This window comes from Gobio gobio (assembly GCF_949357685.1).
Source record: "Gobio gobio genome assembly, chromosome: 19".
Classification (NCBI taxonomy): Eukaryota; Metazoa; Chordata; class Actinopteri; order Cypriniformes; family Gobionidae; genus Gobio; species Gobio gobio.
In genome coordinates, this window is record NC_137112.1 from 4,594,538 (window position 1) to 4,612,945 (window position 18,408).

Genomic DNA, 18,408 nt, shown 5'->3' on the forward strand with positions numbered 1-18,408 from the left:
ACGTTTTTTATCTGTGTAATGCATCATGCGTACTACGCAATGCATACAGTCTATAGGCGTGTAGTGTTTCTTTTACAAAGTGACGTCGCCATCTACTGGCCTGGCAGCAGAATACAGTCATTTTCACGGATCATTTTGACAACGCGAAAAACGCAAAGGAAAAACATTTCCGTTTTTAGTACATCATTGCCGTGTAAATGTACCCTAAATTATATTATCTTCATTGTTTATATTTTTATACTAAATGAATAAATTGTAACAAATAATAGAAGGATTACAGATGATTCACTCCACAAAAAAATCACCAGTTTTTGTGTGGAATGTTCTTTGGGATTTCTAACAAGAGCGGATAATATTTACTATCTTTTCATGGTAAGGCGCTTAAATTCAAACCCAGAAAAAAGGAAAAACCAATGAAATCTAAAATTAAAAGTTAGCACAGAGTGATTCATTTAAGCACCAAGATTTACAAAAAGACTAGCAGAGCACTTTAAACGGCCGAACAGGCACAAACCGTCCTAAACAACTGGGAAAAAATCCAATTTGGATCATTTTTCTTTTTTAAGTTAAAATTATTGCTCTAAAACTTTAGCGTGTCAATAATCCTGCTGCAAATGTAGTGTTTGTAAGTGGAAGCTTTCATTTGAAAAGGCCAAACGCAGCGAAACCTGATTCAGTTTCGTTTTGGATCATCGGTTTGATTTCGAAATGAACATTGGAGGAGATTCTAATACTTTCTGGTAATTATTCCCATCTAAGATGATCAAATTGTATGTTTTATTTAAAAAAAATGGTCCTTAAATCACAAAAAAGAGACATAAAACCCCCTATTAGTGTTTAAATAATCAAGGTCCATATAAATATCTTCATGCAAACAGGTTTTTTTTCTGTGCGGTGCTGGAATGAGAGATTTCAAACTAAACTTGCTCTAGTATTCTTACAATCAGACTTTGAGCAAAACCTCTTCACCTGTTGGCCAGACATGAAACAAATACTGTACAAATACAATCTCTGTTCTTGCATATTTTCAGATGCCCCCCCAAAAAAAGACACTCATCACTAAAAAAAAAAAAAGCATTCTAGAGAACTCGAGCAGCGTTAAAGACGTGAAAAACAACAATGGACATCTTCACTAACTGGAGGTATGTAACACGACTCCGGATTGGCCGATTGGACAGAACTTTACGTGTGCTTGTTTCGAATATATGGAAGTTAAAAGCCACTGCAAAAACGGTATAAAGTAATAAAGCATTTGAGAATAAAAGCCCTCGCAACAGTTCTCTCACACACAAAGGCTCAACTGCTGCACACACACACACACACACACACACTAGCAGATGTTCGTTCAAGCACAAACGCAACCAATCACAAACCCCAACGGGCTGCGGTTAAAGTCGTGTAAGTGGTTGCACCTGTTAAATGAATCATGTGCCCTTTAATAAAGCAAATGTGCACCTAAACCAGATCTACTCGCACGATGGACCAAATGTGCAAAGTCTTGAGAGAGTGTAAAGACGCGCCTGTAGAAAGAGCTGGAGATGAGGTTCAGCTGTGAGACGAGACGTCTGAAGAACTGCTGCTGTTGCTGTTGGTGGTTTGAGCTCGTTTGATGTACAGATTCAGTAACTTCATCTGTAGAGACAAAACAAAGACTTCAGACACACAAACCCCAGTCTGCTGCACCTAGACAGTGTGTTAAAGGGATAGTTCACCCAAAAATCAAAATTCTGACATTAATTACTTACCCTCATGTCGTTCGACACCCGTCAGACCTCCGTTCATCTTCAGAACACAAATGAAGATATTTTAGTGTAAATCTGATGGCTCTGAAAGGCCTCCATTGGCTCAATGGCACGGTTCACTCTCAAGACCCTTAAAAGCTACTAAAGACGTCGTTACAAAGTCCATCTCACTAAAGTGGTTCTACAATAACTTTATGAATCGGCGACAATAGTTTTTGTGCGCAAAAAAACCCTAAATAACGACTTATATAGTGATGACGATTTCAAAACAAAGCATCATGAAGCTTCGAAGCGTTATGAATCAGTGAGTCGAATGATGATTCGGATCGCGTGTCAAACCGTCAAACTGCTGAAATTTGGCGATTCAAACTGCTGAATCGACTCAGTGATTCATAACGCTTCGAAGCTTCATGATGCTTTGTTTTGAAATCGTCATCATACATATGTAAGTCGTTATTTAGGGTTTTTTTGCGCACAAAAACTATTGTCGCCGATTCATAAAGTTATTGTAGAACCACTGTAGTGAGATGGACTTTGTAACGACGTCTTTAGTAGCTTTTAAGGGTCTTGAGAGTGTAAAGTGCCATTGAGCCAATGGAGGCCTTTCAGAGCCATCAGATTTCAACTAAAATATCTTCATTTCTGTTCTGAAGATGAACGGAGGTCTGACGGGTGTCGAACAACACAAGGGTAAGTAATTAATGACAGAATTTTGATTTTTGGGTGAACTAACCCTTTAAAGGGATAGTTCACCCAAAATTACCCCCATGATTTACTCACCCTCAAGCTTTATAATGTCAGCCCCAAATTTGAAGCCCAAAAAAGTGCATCCATCCATTATAAAAGTGCTCCACACGGCTCCGTGGATGCACTTTTTTGGGCTTCAAATTTTGGGCTCCCATTCACTGCCATTATAAAGTTTGGACGAGCCAGGACTGATAACTCTATTTGTCTGAAAGAAGAAGCAGCCATATCACCCTGTAGCCCAAGACTGGTTTCCCACTGAAGCTAAGCAGGGCTGAGCCTGGTTAGTACCTGGATGGGAGACCTTTTGGGAAAACTAGGTTTCTGCTGGTAGAGGTGTTAGTGAGGCCAGCAGGGGGCGCTCACCCTGTGGTCTGTGTGGGTCCTAACGCCCCAGTACAGTGATGGGGACACTATACTGTCAATAAGCACCGTCCTTCGGATGAGACATTAAACCGAGGTCCTGACTCTCTGTGGTCATTAAATATCCCAGTATGTCCTTCGATAAAGATTAGGGGTGTAACCCCGGCATTCTGGCCAAATTTGCCCATTGGCCTCTGTCCATCATGGCTTCCTAATCTTCCCCATATATATATGATTGACTTCATCACTCTGTCTCCTCTCCACCAATCAGCTGGTGTGTGATGGGCGTTCTGGCGCAATATGGCTGCCGTCGCATCATCCAGGTGGTGCTGCACATTGGTGGTGGTTGAGGAGATTCCCCCCTTTCAGTCTGAACTATCGACATAGCAAATTTGGAGTCTCTAACTCAATCCCTTTATGCAAATAACTTTTGAACCATAAGGGCTAGAAACTAAATTCTAATTCCTTGGCTCAATACGATTTGACTGCACGTCATTTTCCGTCTTGAAAATTTTCCCGCCATTTTGAATTTTCCGAAAAACCTAGTTTTGCGAACTCGTCCTAGACGATTAATCCGATTTGCACGAAAATTGAACCAGATCATCTTCAGACCATGTTGACAAAAAAAACATGGAATTCAAGTTGATTCGTCACATCGTTTTCGATAAACACGCAAACAAATTTTACGTAACGCTTGCGAAAACACACTTAAGGCAATATCTCCACAACGCTTTATTGTATTCAAACCAAACTTGGTACATGTCATCACAAGCATGACCTGAGGCAACATGCAGCGTTTCAGCACAGCGCCACCTACTGGGCCGGAGATATGAAAAATGTCTATTTTTGCTTATAACTTCTGAACCATTTGTCTAAAAATAAAATTAGTCTTGTTAGATTCAGGACGTCATGCCGAGTCTTCTGATATCCAATTTTACCATTTCGGCCATTTTGAATTATGAGTTAAAATGCTGTATTTTATCAAAGCATGAACGCATTGTTACGAAACTTGGTATGGGTCATCAGCACGATGCCCTGAAGGAGCCTGAGAAGTTTCAAAACAGCGCCACCTAGTGGATTTTTTTTTCAAACGCTTATAACTTTGGGTGTGATTGACATATTTTCATGGGAGTCACTTTTTTTCTCCTGGAGCCTCCTGAATCCTTGCCGAGTCCAACGATACCAGATTTGCCAGGTTTCTGCCTATGGTTTGTGCAGCGTTGCAATTTAGCGCTTAAAAAACGTTAGCTGATATCTTCGAAACCGCTAGTCCGATCGAGACGAAACCAGCGTCAGAAGTTTGGAAACATAGGTCAGTAGTATTACGGCAATGCCCAAATGTCAAAATATTGATAGTAAGGGGGAGTAAAATCCAATCAAAGTCAGGTATCAGTCATTTTTCATGTGTTTTTTCATATAAATGTCATATAAACTCCAAAACAAAACGAGATATTTTCACCAAAATTGACACACACATGTATGGGCTCACTCCGAGGACACATAAAAAAACGGTAGGATTGTGCCACTTGGTGGCGCTATAATAGAACAAAACATGAAATTTCCATTGACTAAAATGCAGTATTATGATAGAAAATGTTATACTTTACAAATCAATTGGTGTATCATTACGAAACTTGGTATGTGCCATCAGCACCATGCCTTTAAGCTGCTTAAACGGTTTCAAAACAGCACCGCCATGTGGTCCATACTTATAATGAAAAGGCCTCTTGAGGCTATATCTCTGCAATGACATATTGATACTATATTGACACCCTGCTTTGATATATTGACACCAAACTTTGCATGTGTCATTGTTCCCTTATTCTGACCACACCACATCAATTTCGTAACTGTGCCAGTTATTGGTTGAAAGTGATAAATCATTAAATCATTATTATTGACTGTATTTATAATTTTACAGCTATTTTGCCTAAAATCGCCTTAATAGGTCTTTAATTGCTCATTGCTGCAGTTGATCTGACACTGCCAGCCATTTTGGCATGTCTTGTCTTCTTGCGCTTGGCCCCGATAATGGCTGCTTGTTATTATTATTGTTATAAGAATGTCATATACACAGTGACTTGAGGGAGAGTAAATCATGGGCTAATTTTCATTTTTGGGTGAACTATCCCTTTAAGGGATCGCAGGTGCTGGAAACTGTTAAAAATGCAGGGACATTACAGGATTATTATCAGTAACTAAAACTAAAAGTAATCATAAAAAAAATTCAGCTTTCATTGTATAAAGCAAAATTTAAGATTTTTGTTTAGTTAAAGTTGGATACCTAAAATAAAACTAAAAACTATATATACAAAAAAAAAACACACTAATAAAAATGACAAAACCACAAGAAAATCACAAAAACACTCACTAAAATTAAAATGAAAACAGAAAAATATAAAATTAAATTAAATGTCAAAATATTAACAAAAACTATATTACTATATCAATGATAATTAAAATAACACTGAGACATTATGCAGCCTTCCAAAAGACCTAATTTTAGCAAAAAAGTAAGAAATTTAAAATATTTAAAAATAAATTAATACTTTTATTCATCAAGGACACTTTAAATGAATCAAAAGTGACAGTAAAGACATTTATAATGTTACAAAATATGTCTGTTTTTAATAAATGCTGTTCTTTTGAACTTTCTATTCATCAAAGAATCCTGAAAAATAAAATGTATCATAGTTTCCACAAAAATATGACTGATAATAATCATAAATGTTTCTTGAGCAGCAAATCCTCATATTAGAATGATTTCTGAAGGATCATGTGACCCTGAAGACTGGATTAATAACGATAAATTCAGCTTTGATCACAGGAATAAATTACACTTTACTATAGATTCACATAGAAAATTTAATTTGATTGATTTAAATGATTTAAATTTTAATAATATTTCAAATTTTTTCACTGTATTTTTGATCAAATAAATAGCCTTGATGAGCAGAAAACTTTGAAACGGTACTGTACGCCCTTCAGTAGAGAGAATGCATTGCAACCACTCAAAATCCACTCAAATCTTATATATGAATATATTGATAATATCTGACCTTGCTGCCGGTCAGCTGCTGTAGATGAGGCTTCAGATCTTCACCGATCACAGAATAAATGGCCACCAAACAAAAAACACTGGCCTTGCGTACGCTGCTCTCTGTGTTATCATAACCCTGAAACACACACACACACACACACACACACACACGCACGTTCATCTCGCTGTCTGTCTCTGCATCAGTGTGTGTGTGTGTGTGTGTGTGTGTGTGTGTGTGTGTGTGTGTCTGTACCTGTAACAGTCCTGGGATAATGTCGGACAGAAGCTGAACCAGGGAATCCTGGGGAATCCGCTCGATAACTTTGGTCTGCATTTTAATGGCGGCGAGGTTGATGGGATAGTCGGCCGTCTGGATGATGGGACACAGGACTTTGATGCACTGCTCGGGGTGGATTGATCCGGCCAGTGTGGAAGCTGTTTCTTCAGCGGCCCGCACGACCTGTGGAGCACAGGACACATGACCTTCAGACGTGTGCGGATGTTATAGATCACGAGCCAGTGATTTTAGAGCAGCGCTTCTGAAACATTCTGACCTCAAGGCCTCTCACTGTCCACAACTATAGTTCAAGGTCATGTAGGCTAATATGTTTCCTCTGGCGCATCTGCTGTAATGACACTTTTTTCCAAAGTGTCATTACAGTTTGTTAATTAAATATAAATCAGGGTAATTATAGGACCATAAAGAAAAAAACATACCTATTTTCTTACTTATAAAATAAATGTTAACTGAAATTTGCCAAGGCAACAGTTTCATTTAGTTTAACTTGATGTACTACAACTGAAATAAAAATATATAAAAAGACTGACAACCATTTTTTTTACTAAAATCAAAACGAAACCAAAAATATAAAATACAAACTACGAATATTCATAAAAACTATAATATTATCTCAATGATACAAAATTAGGTATATTAAATATATTAAACCATATAGTGACTGAAATAATTATAATTAAAATTAAAACAATGAATTTCATGATTCCAGATGTTATAAGAGCTAAAGGGATTCTCGTTAATTTACAGATTTTAAAAAATATTTCTTACTCAATTTCCAACCTAATATTTTTCCATGGCTAGAAAAATGTATATTCTTAATAAAAATGTAAATGCACTTTAAAGATTTTATTACAAATCTAACTAAAAATCTACATAAAACCAAAATTATAAAATTTAAAACTAATAAAAAAAATATGAATAAAAGCTATAATATTATAATAACTATCATACAATAATACTAAAATAAATATATTAAACCATATAGTGACTAGAATAATTATAATTAAAATTAAAACAATGAAATTTCATGATGTTTAAAAATATTTCTTCAATTTCTACCAAATATTTTGTCATAACTAGAAAAAATGATATTCTTAATTGAAATGTCAATCCACTTTAAAGATTATATATATAGTTCTAATTTTCATTTTAGTTCAAATTTAAATGATTCTTTCATTTAAAAAAAAAAATTATGTTTATATAGTTTTTATTGTATGTTTGTAATAAGTTTTTAATAAGTTTTCTAAGTTCCCTTTCGTTCAGTCACTACGACGTACGTTAGTGACTAACGAATGGGGGTTTCGCTTAGAAGCCAATCATCTTCATCGTATTCAACAGCGCCCAATGGCAGTGCCAATGCCATGGGCATGCGGAATTTGCATGCGTAACTCCGCCCCACCTCGTGGGTATATAAGGAAGTACGCTGCGAACATCGCATTATGTTTCTGCTTTGGAGCCAAGAGGATCTCTTCACTCCTACAAGCCTGATCTGAGTCATCGACAGCTTTCGAGACGAGCAGCTTTCCAGAGGCGTTGGTGTTACGGCGCGTTCCAGTGATCATCATACTGCCTGCCTGCTGATCTGCGCAGTGGTCCGCTAGACAGCTGGTGTGTGGTCCCTGGGCGCTTCGGCGTTCTCTGCGAAGCTTCCTCTCATAAAAGAGCTTACACGTGACGCGTCCTTTTCAGGATGTCTCGTCCGTGTACTTCTGGGTGTGGTCGGTTGCTTTCCTCTTCTGATGGGCACGAACACTGTCTGATATGTTTGGGCTTTCAGCATGCTCAGACAGCGTTCGCGGATGAGTCATGTTCTCACTGCGGGAACATGACCATCGCAATGTTGCGGTCAAGACTCCATGACCTTCGTACTGAAGTGAGAGTCCCCTCTACCACACCCCGATCTACTGAGTCCCAGAGGCCCAGTACTTCGGCTGGTGGTCAGGGTGACTTGACGGTTACGGTGTGGAACAAAGCCCCGACGCTCATGCCTCGGGCCACACCCCCGTCTTGCACATTGCAACCCGCGAGTGTTCAGATGCAGATCGCGGGGCCGGCTCCGGCCCCCCCGCGCATCTCATTTGGCGCTCCAGAGGAGGATGCGATGTCGATCACCGCATCACAAGGTGGGCTCGAGTCCTCTGGAGATGATGACTCGGCTGTGCTGCCGCCCTCGGGCGTGCCAGCATTGCCCGAGTCAGATCCAGAGCTGACAGCCATGTTGTCTCGGGCAGCCGCGAGTTTAGGGATCGAGTGGAACCCTCCACCCTGTCCCGAACGCTCAAGGCTCGATGATTGGTTTTTGGGGGCTCGCGCTGACACCCGTCAGTCCTTGCCCTCAATACCTTTCTTTCCCGAGCTGCATGAGGAACTCACGCGGTCCTGGAAGTCCCCGTTGTCTTCCCGTGACCGTTCACTGACTTCCTCCGCCTTCTCCGTCCTCGATGGGGCGGCAGCTAAAGGGTACACTGGGGTCCCTCCAGTTGAACGTTCTGTTGCGATGCAACTGTGTCCTCAGAGCGCTTCAACCTGGCGTGGTGATCCTAAGCACCCCTCCAAAGCCTGTCGATTCACATCAACCTTGGTGTCGAAATCGCACAGAGCCGCGGGGCAGGCTGCCGCTTCGCTGCATGCCATGGCGATCCTCCAGGTCTACCAGGCCAGGATCCTCAAGGACATGCACGAGGGTGGAGTTGATCCGGGGCTCTTAAATGAGCTGCGTGCCGCCACCGACCTCGCTCTCCGGGCGACGAAGGTGACCGCACGCTCCCTGGGTCAAGTGATGTCCACAAATGTGGTCCAGGAGCGTCACCTGTGGCTGAACCTGGCCGATATGCGGGACACCGAGCGAACCCGGTTCCTCGATGCCCCCATATCCCAGGCCGGCCTCTTCGGCGGGGCGGTTGAGGACTTCGCCCAACAGTTCTCAATCGCCCAGAAGCAGACTGAGGCTATTAAGCACGTACTGCCCCGGCGGCCAGCTGCTGCCTCCACCCCGCCGCCGGCGCAGTCAACTCAGTCTGCTCCACGCCGAGGACGCCCTCCTAAGGCTCCCGCCCCTCCCACCCGGTCCAAGCAGCAGCCTTCACCCGGGCCGGGTCGCGGAGGAAGCCGTAGGAAGGCGTCCAAGTCCCCTCAGGCCGCCCCGCGCCCCGCTAAACGCCAGGCCAAGCGGCGCTCCTGAGACGGACGGCTCAGGGATGGGAAATTCTTTCGAGGAGATGGTAGCAGGACCACTCCTTCCCCCGGTGGAGGGCCGGGGGAGAATCCTTTGTTCAGCTGCTGGCCCCCGGGTCAGCAGCACCCTATGTTGGTCAAAGAAAGAATTAACACTCCCATCCCTGAGCCCACAGAGTCCGGTGATGACGGTGCGCGCCACCCACGGGTCCCGCCACTCGCATCCCACTCTGTCGCCAGCCTCCTGGCAGAGCAGACCCCAGTGGAACGCTGGTCCTTCCCTGGTCTCCTCTGTCAGGACGCAGCTGTCAACCGTGCCCCCGCACCGGGACGCCCCACAGCCTCCCATGTCCGGGCCGGTGACGCTGCATCGCTGCAAGCCCACACCGGGTACGTCTGTACACCGTATGACCCCGCTGGTGCAGTTTCTGGATGTCTGGCTTCAGCTTCCAGGGCTGTCCCGCTGGGTCGAGCGGACCGTCAGGCGCGGCTATGCGATTCAGTTCGCACGGGTTCCTCCCTGCTTCCAGGGAGTCCGTTCCACCATGATCGGGGCCAACGCCCCCGTCATGCGAGCGGAGATTGCCACCCTACTGGCGAAGGGTGCGATCGAACCTGTCCCTCCAGCCGAGATGAATTACGGGTTTTACAGCCCGTACTTCATTGTACCCAAAAAGACCGGTGGGCTACGGCCAATCCTGGACCTGCGCATCCTGAACCGTTACCTTCACCGGTTTCCGTTCAAGATGTTGACAGCGAAACGCCTTTTCGAATGCGTTCGTCCACACGATTGGTTTGCAGCGATCGACCTGAAGGACGCCTACTTCCATGTCTCCATTTTGCCTCGACACAGACCGTTCCTACGGTTTGCTTTCGAGGGGCGGGCATATCAGTACGCAGTTCTACCATTCGGGCTATCTCTGTCCCCTCGCGTCTTTACGAAGATTGCCGAGGCAGCCCTTGCGCCCCTTCGGCAGCACGGGGTCCGCATCCTGAACTACCTCGACGACTGGCTCATACTGGGTCCCTCTCGAGAGCAGGTTTGCGGACACAGAGATCTGGTGCTCCATCACCTAGCCCGTCTGGGCCTTCGGGTCAACTGGGAGAAGAGCAAACTTTGCCCCGCGCAGAGGATCTCTTTTCTCGGTATGGATATCGACTCGGTCGCCATGTGCGCGCAGCTTTCGAGCGAGCGCGCGCAGTCTCTGCTGACTGCCCTTCGACAAGTCGAGGGCCAGAGTGCGGTTCCACTGAAACATTTTCAGAGGCTCCTGGGGCATATGGCATCTGCAGCCGCGGTAACGCCGCTCGGATTGCTTCATATGAGACCGCTTCAGCACTGGCTACGCGATCGAGTCCCGAGATGGGCATGGCGGTCTGGCACGCTCCGGGTACTAGTGACTCGGGCCTGCTTACAGACACTCACCCCGTGGTCGAACCTCAAGTTTCTACGGACCGGAGTGTCCTTAGAACGAGCTTCCAGGCATGTTGTTGTGACAACAGATGCATCATCCACGGGCTGGGGTGCCATGTGCAATGGACAAGCAGCCGCGGGCTCCTGGACAGGACCCCAGCGCCTTCTGCATGTCAATTGCCTCGAGTTACTGGCTGTACGGTTCGCCCTGCACCGCTTCCGAGCGTTGCTGAAGGGTCAACATGTGCTAGTCAGGACAGACAACACGGCCGTAGTAGCGTACATCAACCACCAGGGCGGTCTACGCTCCCACCGTATGTCTCAACTCGCCCGCCATCTCGTTTTGTGGAGTCAGAAGCGCCTGAGGTCCCTTCGTGCTGTCCACATCCCTGGAGACCTGAACTGTGCAGCCGACGAGCTGTCACGGTTTCAGCCTCTCCCCGGAGAGTGGAGACTCCACCCCCAGACGATCCAGCTGATATGGGAACGGTTCGGCGACGCACAGGTAGATCTGTTTGCCTCCCAGGACTCTTCCCATTGCTCCCTGTATTATTCCCTGACCGAGGGCACCCTCGGCACGGATGCACTGGCGCACAGCTGGCCGTCCGGGCTACGCAAGTATGCGTTTCCCCCAGTGAGCCTTCTTGCACGGGTACTGTGCAAGATCAGGGAGGACAAGGAGCAGGTCGTCTTGGTCGCCCCGCTTTGGCACGGCCAGACCTGGTTCCCAGAACTCTTACTCCTTGCGACAGCCCCTCCCTGGCCTATCCCTCTGAGACCAGACCTTCTGACTCAGAGACGGGGCACCTTTTGGCACCCGCGTCCAGCGTTCTGGAAGCTCCACGTGTGGCTTCTGGACGGGACACGGCAGGTTTGAGTAGCCTTCCACCTGCGGTGGTCGCTACCATCACTTCCGCTAGAGCTGAGTCTACACGACGTCTCTACGCGTTGAAGTGGAACCTCTTCGTCACATGGTGCTCTTCCCGCCAAGAAGACCCCTGGAAATGCCCGATCGGGTCCGTGCTATCGTTTCTCCAGGAGGGGGTGGAGCGAAGGCTGTCTCCCTCCACCCTGAAAGTGTACGTGGCCGCAATATCTGCCTACCACGATCTCCTGGGAGACAAAAAGGTAAGTCAGCACGACCTGGTCATCAGGTTCCTGAGGGGAGCGAGGAGACTGAATCCTCCTCGCTCTCCTCTCGTTCCCTCTTGGGACCTCTCAGTAGTCTTAAGTGCTCTGCAGAGGCCTCCCTTTGAGCCTTTGCGGTCGGCCGAGATTAAGTTCTTGTCTATGAAGACGGCTCTGCTGACCGCATTGGCCTCGCTTAAGAGGGTCGGGGACCTGCAAGCATTTTCGGTTGACGAAGCGTGCCTTGAGTTCGGGCCGGCTAACTCTCACGTGATCCTGAGACCCCGGCCCGGATATGTGCCCAAGGTTCCTACCACTCCGTTCCGAGATCAGGTGGTGAACCTGCAAGCGCTGCCTTTGGAGGAGGCAGACCCAGCCTTGGCATTGCTCTGTCCAGTACGCGCTCTCCGTGCCTACGTAGACATGACGCAGTGTTTCAGGACCTCAGACCAGCTCTTTGTCTGTTATGGTGGAGAGCGGAAGGGAAGTGCTCTCTCAAAGCAGAGGTTGTCTCACTGGGTGGTGGACACCATTGTTTTGGCTTACCAGCAGCAAGGTCGACCATGTCCCCTTGGTGTGAGGGCACACTCCACCCGGAGTGTGGCCTCCTCTTGGGCTCTAGCGCATGGCGCCTCGCTAACAGACATCTGCAGAGCTGCAGGCTGGGCGACACCCAACACATTCGCCAGATTCTACAATCTCCGAGTGGAGCCAGTGTCCGACTTTGTACTCGCCCCCCCGAGGGGCCGGTAATGGACCACGCTCAGGTGTCTTCGCTTGCTCGCCATTCCACTCCCATGACTGGATACGTGCGATATTTTCCTCAGGTGAGCTCCCCGAGAGCCCTGAGCTCCTCCAGCACTGTCGACGCCGACATCAGTTCAGTCTGCCCTTTCGAGCCCAGACCCTCATGTCCGGCCAGGTGCTCCGTGTGCATGGTTCCCCTCTGGCGACCCCCACACGAGTATTCCCACCGTAAGCCTCCTCAGTGAGCAGGTGTCTTTCCCTTGGCAAGTCCCTGCCACCCCTAGGGTTAAAAATCCACCTTCGGCTGGTACCCTAGAGATCTTCCATATGCAACCCTCAGCGGGTCATATGTGTATTCTCTAAGTCCTCCCTACGGTAGGCACCTTGGCATTCCCTCACTGGGATATGCTTCCCAGTGTACCTTGGTAATCCTGTGATAAGTGGGAGTCCTAGGGCCTTAAGTGGCGGGATCTCACACTTACGCAGGGCACTGGTTGACAGCTGAGTGGCGCTGTTTTACAGGTTCCCCCATTCGTTAGTCACTAACGTACGTCGTAGTGACTGAACGAAAGGGAACGTCCGGTTACGTATGTAACCCTCGTTCCCTGAGGAGGGAACGGAGACGTACGTTTCCTTAGCCACGTCAGCTGTGCTGCCTGGAACGCGAGGAGTTCAGTCTTGGCTCCTGCAGCAGTAACATAATGCGATGTTCGCAGCGTACTTCCTTATATACCCACGAGGTGGGGCGGAGTTACGCATGCAAATTCCGCATGCCCATGGCATTGGCACTGCCATTGGGCGCTGTTGAATACGATGAAGATGATTGGCTTCTAAGCGAAACCCCCATTCGTTAGTCACTAACGTACGTCTCCGTTCCCTCCTCAGGGAACGAGGGTTACATACGTAACCGGACGTTTTTAGTTTTAGCTTATTTAGTTTGTTATTTTAGTACTTTAACTATAACTAAATTGCCTTGGCAACTAGCTGAAATAAAATAAGTTTAATTATTTTATACACTCACCTAAAGGATTATTAGGAACACACACTAATACTGTGTTTGACCCCCTTTCGCCTTCAGAACTGCCTTAATTCTACGTGGCATTGATTCAACAAGGTGCTGAAAGCATTCTTTAGAAATGTTGGCCCACATTGATAGGAGAGCATCTTGCAGTTGATGGAGATTTGTGGGATGCACATCCAGGGCACGAAGCTCCCGTTCCACCACATCCCAAAGATGCTCTATTGGGTTGAGATCTGGTGACTGTGGCGGCCATTTTAGTTCAGTGAACTCATTGTCATGTTCAAGAAACCAATTTGAAATGATTGGAGCTTTGTGACGGTGCATTATCCTGCTGGAAGTAGCCATCAGAGGATGGGGACATGGTGCTCATAAAGGGATGGACATGGTCAGAAACAATGCTCAGGTAGGCCGTGTCATTTAAACGATGCCCAATTGGCTCTAAGGGGCCTAAAGTGGGCCAAGAAAACATCCCCCACACCATTACACCACCACCACCAGCCTGCACAGTGGTAACAAGGCATGATGGATCCATGTTCTCATTCTGTTTACGCCAAATTCTGACTCTGCCATCTGAATGTCTCAACAGAAATCGAGACTCATCAGACCAGGCAACATTTTTCCAGACTTCAACTGTCCAATTTTGGTGGCAACTGTCCAAAATCCCAGTAACGGAGCAGATTGTGAAATACTCAGACCGGCCCGTCTGGCACCAACAACCATGCCACGCTCAAAATTGCTTAAATCTCCTTTCTTTCCCAATCTGACATTCAGTTTGGAGTTCAGGAGATTGTCTTGACCAGGACCACACCCCTAAATGCATTGAAGCAACTGCCATGTGATTGGTTGATTAGATCATTGCATTAATGAGAAATTAAACAGGTGTTCCTAATAATCCTTTAGGAGAGTTTATTTCATTTTATTTCAATTAATATTTATTTTAATACAAGTAATGATTTTCTTTTCATGGTTTTAGTTAATGATAATAAAACTAAATAATAAATGGCCTTCCTCATATATCAGGGAATCCTGGTTCTTCAAAGATAATGTCCAGTTGTTGAGGGGGTGATTTTTATCTGTGTTAGTTTATTTTAAAGCTTGTTTTGTCATCTTGTTTTAGTGAGAGTGTCTCGCTCACCTCTTTATGACAGTCTTTATGAGCCTCCAGCGTTTTCATGATGGTGAGTTCTGCGTAGTTCTTGAAGCGCGCCGGCTGACTGCGCATGATCTCCTTCAGGACGCGCAGAGCCAGCGCTCGGATGGTGTGCTGCGGACACAAACAACATCACGTCAGCGGGAGAATCACAAGACAATACCTGTAGTTGCATCTGCACGGTTTTTAAGTGTTGAACCAGATCTTGTTGATTATCAGGTCCAGTTTAGCCAAGAAACCTTCTGGGCCCTATCATACACTCGCCGCAATGTGACGCCAGGCGTCACGTGTTTTTTTGCTAGTTTCAGCCCGTAATCATTTTCACGTCATTTTTAAATATTAAAAATAAAAGGATTCCTCTCTGGAGAAGCGTTCAGTCTCGCGTGTAATTAGCGAATAATTAGCGGTGTGTTTGAAACTGGCTTTTAAAGGGAAAGGGAGATGAGACTCTGATTGGTTTATTGCACGTTACGCCCAAAACACACCCATGACTCATTAAGAGACGAGGGACAACCCTTTTGGACAATGCTTATGGCGCACCGACTGTTTTTCCCGTCGTTAAACTAGCAAAAGTGGATTCGGACACGTCCTAAATCCGGGTGCACAATGTGTGTTTTATAATAGTCCTTTCCGATTGTTGCTTGTTGTCACACTGTAAGACGAAGTTGTCATTAAAGGCTCATGAAACCCCCTGTTTCAGCAGCCGTCAGTTCTCACCACAGTTTTGAAAAATGCTATAAAAGTGGGCGTGGTTAAACTGCAGAGTGGAGACTGACTGACAACACAGTTTTATGAGCCGTTTGATTGGCCAATGGGCTGTAAAGAGTGGTTGCACTCACAGTGTGGACGAATCGCGTTTGTTTCGAAGAATCAGGATCTACTGAAGAGAACTTATGTGACAGAAACTCTTATGGTGCGTTCACACCAGACGCAAATGTAGCAAATATATCGTGCTATTTGCGTGTAGTTTGACGCTTGAACATTTTGAGTTTACTCGCTTCATTCGCGTGTGACATTTACGCCACAACAGATGCAAATTCACGTCATGGGAGGAGCCAGCCGGTTTGTCTCGTTGTGAAATGGCTGACATGGATTGTTTTAAAATACGGCGAATAAGCTCAATTTGCCGGCACTTTTTCCAAGTCATCTCAATGGTAAAACGTGTCCCAATCACCCTGGAATCACCCTATGTATAGCTCAAATTGAATAAAGAGCGTTTTTTACAACTCACCAGACTGTCCGACCTCCTCACTCACTTTCTTCCAAGCAAGATCCTTTTTATTCCTGTTTCTATAAAGTACGTACAGCTCCAGGTATCCACATATACTCTTGTCTTTGTTGTTGTCACTTCTAGAGCAAGCTCCTGATTGGTTAACGCGGCGCGATTTCTGATTTTTCAACACGCGTCAAACGCTCAACTCGCGAAATCTTCTCATAGGATAAGGACATGCAGACTCATGAATAATTAAGTGGGGCCTCTTCTCATAGGATAAGGACATGCAGACTCATGAATAATTATGAGACACTGATGAGTCATCGCCATACTATAGTACAAAGATGAATTTAAACCCGGAAGTTGAATATAGCGCAATTTTTTTTTAAATTAACTCGTTTTCTCCAACAATCAAAACGAATGGATGGTAACATTGACTTCTGTGATGCCCAACACTCATAACTCTGTTAAAATCTCAGAAAATTTGGTTAAGGGTTTCATGACCCTTTAATGTCAGACTGTATGATAGTCAAAGGCACGTTAAAAACGGACGCACGCAAGAAAACTTGTCGGGAGTTTTATATCATCAATCAATGACGCGTTCGGTGACATTGAGCTGCACACACAGGATTAAAATGGTGGCTACAAAGACATCTCTAGCACTCATTTTGGTCATAGTTTGTCTTGAAAAACAAAGACAATTTGATGGTCGTCGTAGAAGAATTCACACTGCGCCAAATCTTCTGACACTGACAGAATTTCATCTGAAGTAAAATTTGATCGCAACGGTCATTACTTCAGATTTAGGTCTGGGATCAAAAGAATCTTTTAGGGTTTGCAAAATGTGTCTCAGACGGCCAAATCGTGGCCAAAACCGCACAATGTGCACCTGTTCCAACCACCCAGATCATTAAAATAGTGGCCTCTGAGTGATGTTTCTGTATGAGTGTGTGCGATGAAGACGAGTGTGTCTCACATCTTTATCTCCCAGCGTCTCCAGCAGCAGCAGCAACATGGTTTTAAAATGCTCCTCCCACACGGCCAGACTGTCGTCACGCGTGACCTTCAGCAGCTCCAGCAGAGCGGCCCGCCTCTCCTCCACACGCTCGCTGTGATTGGACAGCTCCTTCAGCAGGTCACCAACCATCTCCATCTGCCCGGGTCCTGACCAATGAGAGTCCGCCACAATAAACACACACTGACCTGGCAGTCTGAACATTTAGGCTATCTTCAAGCCTGATTTTTTTAGTTTGGCTGTTCACAATGAACCGTTTAAGAAGCTCAGAGCTCATGGTAAATCTGTTTTGACATGTTTATATAGTATCTAGAGAGATTTGAACCCTCTGGGGTTCTTCATTTATGGGTCACACTCAGGACCTTCGGGTCAAAAATGACCCAGAAGGCGGGATTAAGATAAAAAAAGATTTGAGTAAAATCAATGAAATATATTTTTGTTCAATAATATTTTTTCTTTTCTTTTTTGGTGTTTTGAGATAATTTTATGATTATTAATTAATATTTATGCAATAATTATGACCCATTTTTTCCCATTGTATATATATATATATATATATATATATATATATATACATTTTTTTTTTTTTTTTATTAAAGCTGTATTTCATTTTAGAGTCAAGCCTAGGCCTCATGAAAGCAATTTTTTAAATGAGATCGGTGCCATCTGGTGGACACATTGAGCATTTTTATCATGCAATAGCTAATTTTTACCACTATAGTGGATCTTGCGTTTTATAAATAAAAAAAATAAAAATGTAGCTTCATCGGAATGGTCTGAAACTTGGTGACTTTATTGGTACTTGGTATATGAACACCCAAAAAAATTGGGGACAGTATTTGAAAAGTCTAAGTGGTCGTAAAAAAAATTGCCACATTCAGGACCTTCGGGTCAAAAATGACCCCCATAGGAAATTAATGGGAAATTAGTTTTTTTGTGCATACAATCTACAGATCAGCTAATTGTGTGTGTGTGTGTGTGTGAGTTGTTTTGTCTGTTTTGCACTCTTGATGTTTTAGAGATTCACCCCTTCACTGTTGAGTCCTTTTTTCTGCATCCTGGCTGATTTGTAGATTGTATGCACAAAAAAACTCTGTATTTTCATATTTTTGCCAATTTCCCATTCGTTTCCTATGGGGGTCATTTTTGACCCTGAGTGTGACTATTTTTTTAAGACCACTTAGTCTTTTCAAATCCTCTCCCCAATTTTTTTGGGGTGTTCATATACCATGTACCAATAAAGTCACCAAGTTTCGGACCATTCTAATGAAGTTACGATTTTTAACATTTAAGAAAAAAAAAACTGGGTCAGAAATGACCGAAGACCCCCAGAGGGTTAAATGAGATTTTCATTGACGT

At 44.9% G+C, this 18,408-nt stretch overlaps 1 protein-coding gene across 3 annotated transcripts in view; it reads right to left on the minus strand.

The window, feature by feature from the left end:
* Window positions 1-563: 563 nt before the first annotated feature.
* LOC307143198 (CLIP-associating protein 1-B) overlaps window positions 564-18,408 on the minus strand; it is a 140,389-nt gene continuing 122,544 nt past the window's right edge. For all 3 annotated transcript variants that reach the window (XM_079844526.1, XM_079844527.1, XM_079844528.1), the window contains 5 exons: window positions 17,011-17,198; window positions 14,807-14,935; window positions 6,143-6,349; window positions 5,909-6,025; window positions 564-1,632 (listed from right to left, as the gene is read on the minus strand). In XM_079844526.1, coding sequence (XP_079700652.1) covers window positions 1,546-1,632; window positions 5,909-6,025; window positions 6,143-6,349; window positions 14,807-14,935; window positions 17,011-17,198 — 728 coding nt within the window. In that variant the 3' untranslated portion in view covers window positions 564-1,545. The remainder of the gene's footprint in view (window positions 1,633-5,908; window positions 6,026-6,142; window positions 6,350-14,806; window positions 14,936-17,010; window positions 17,199-18,408) is intronic.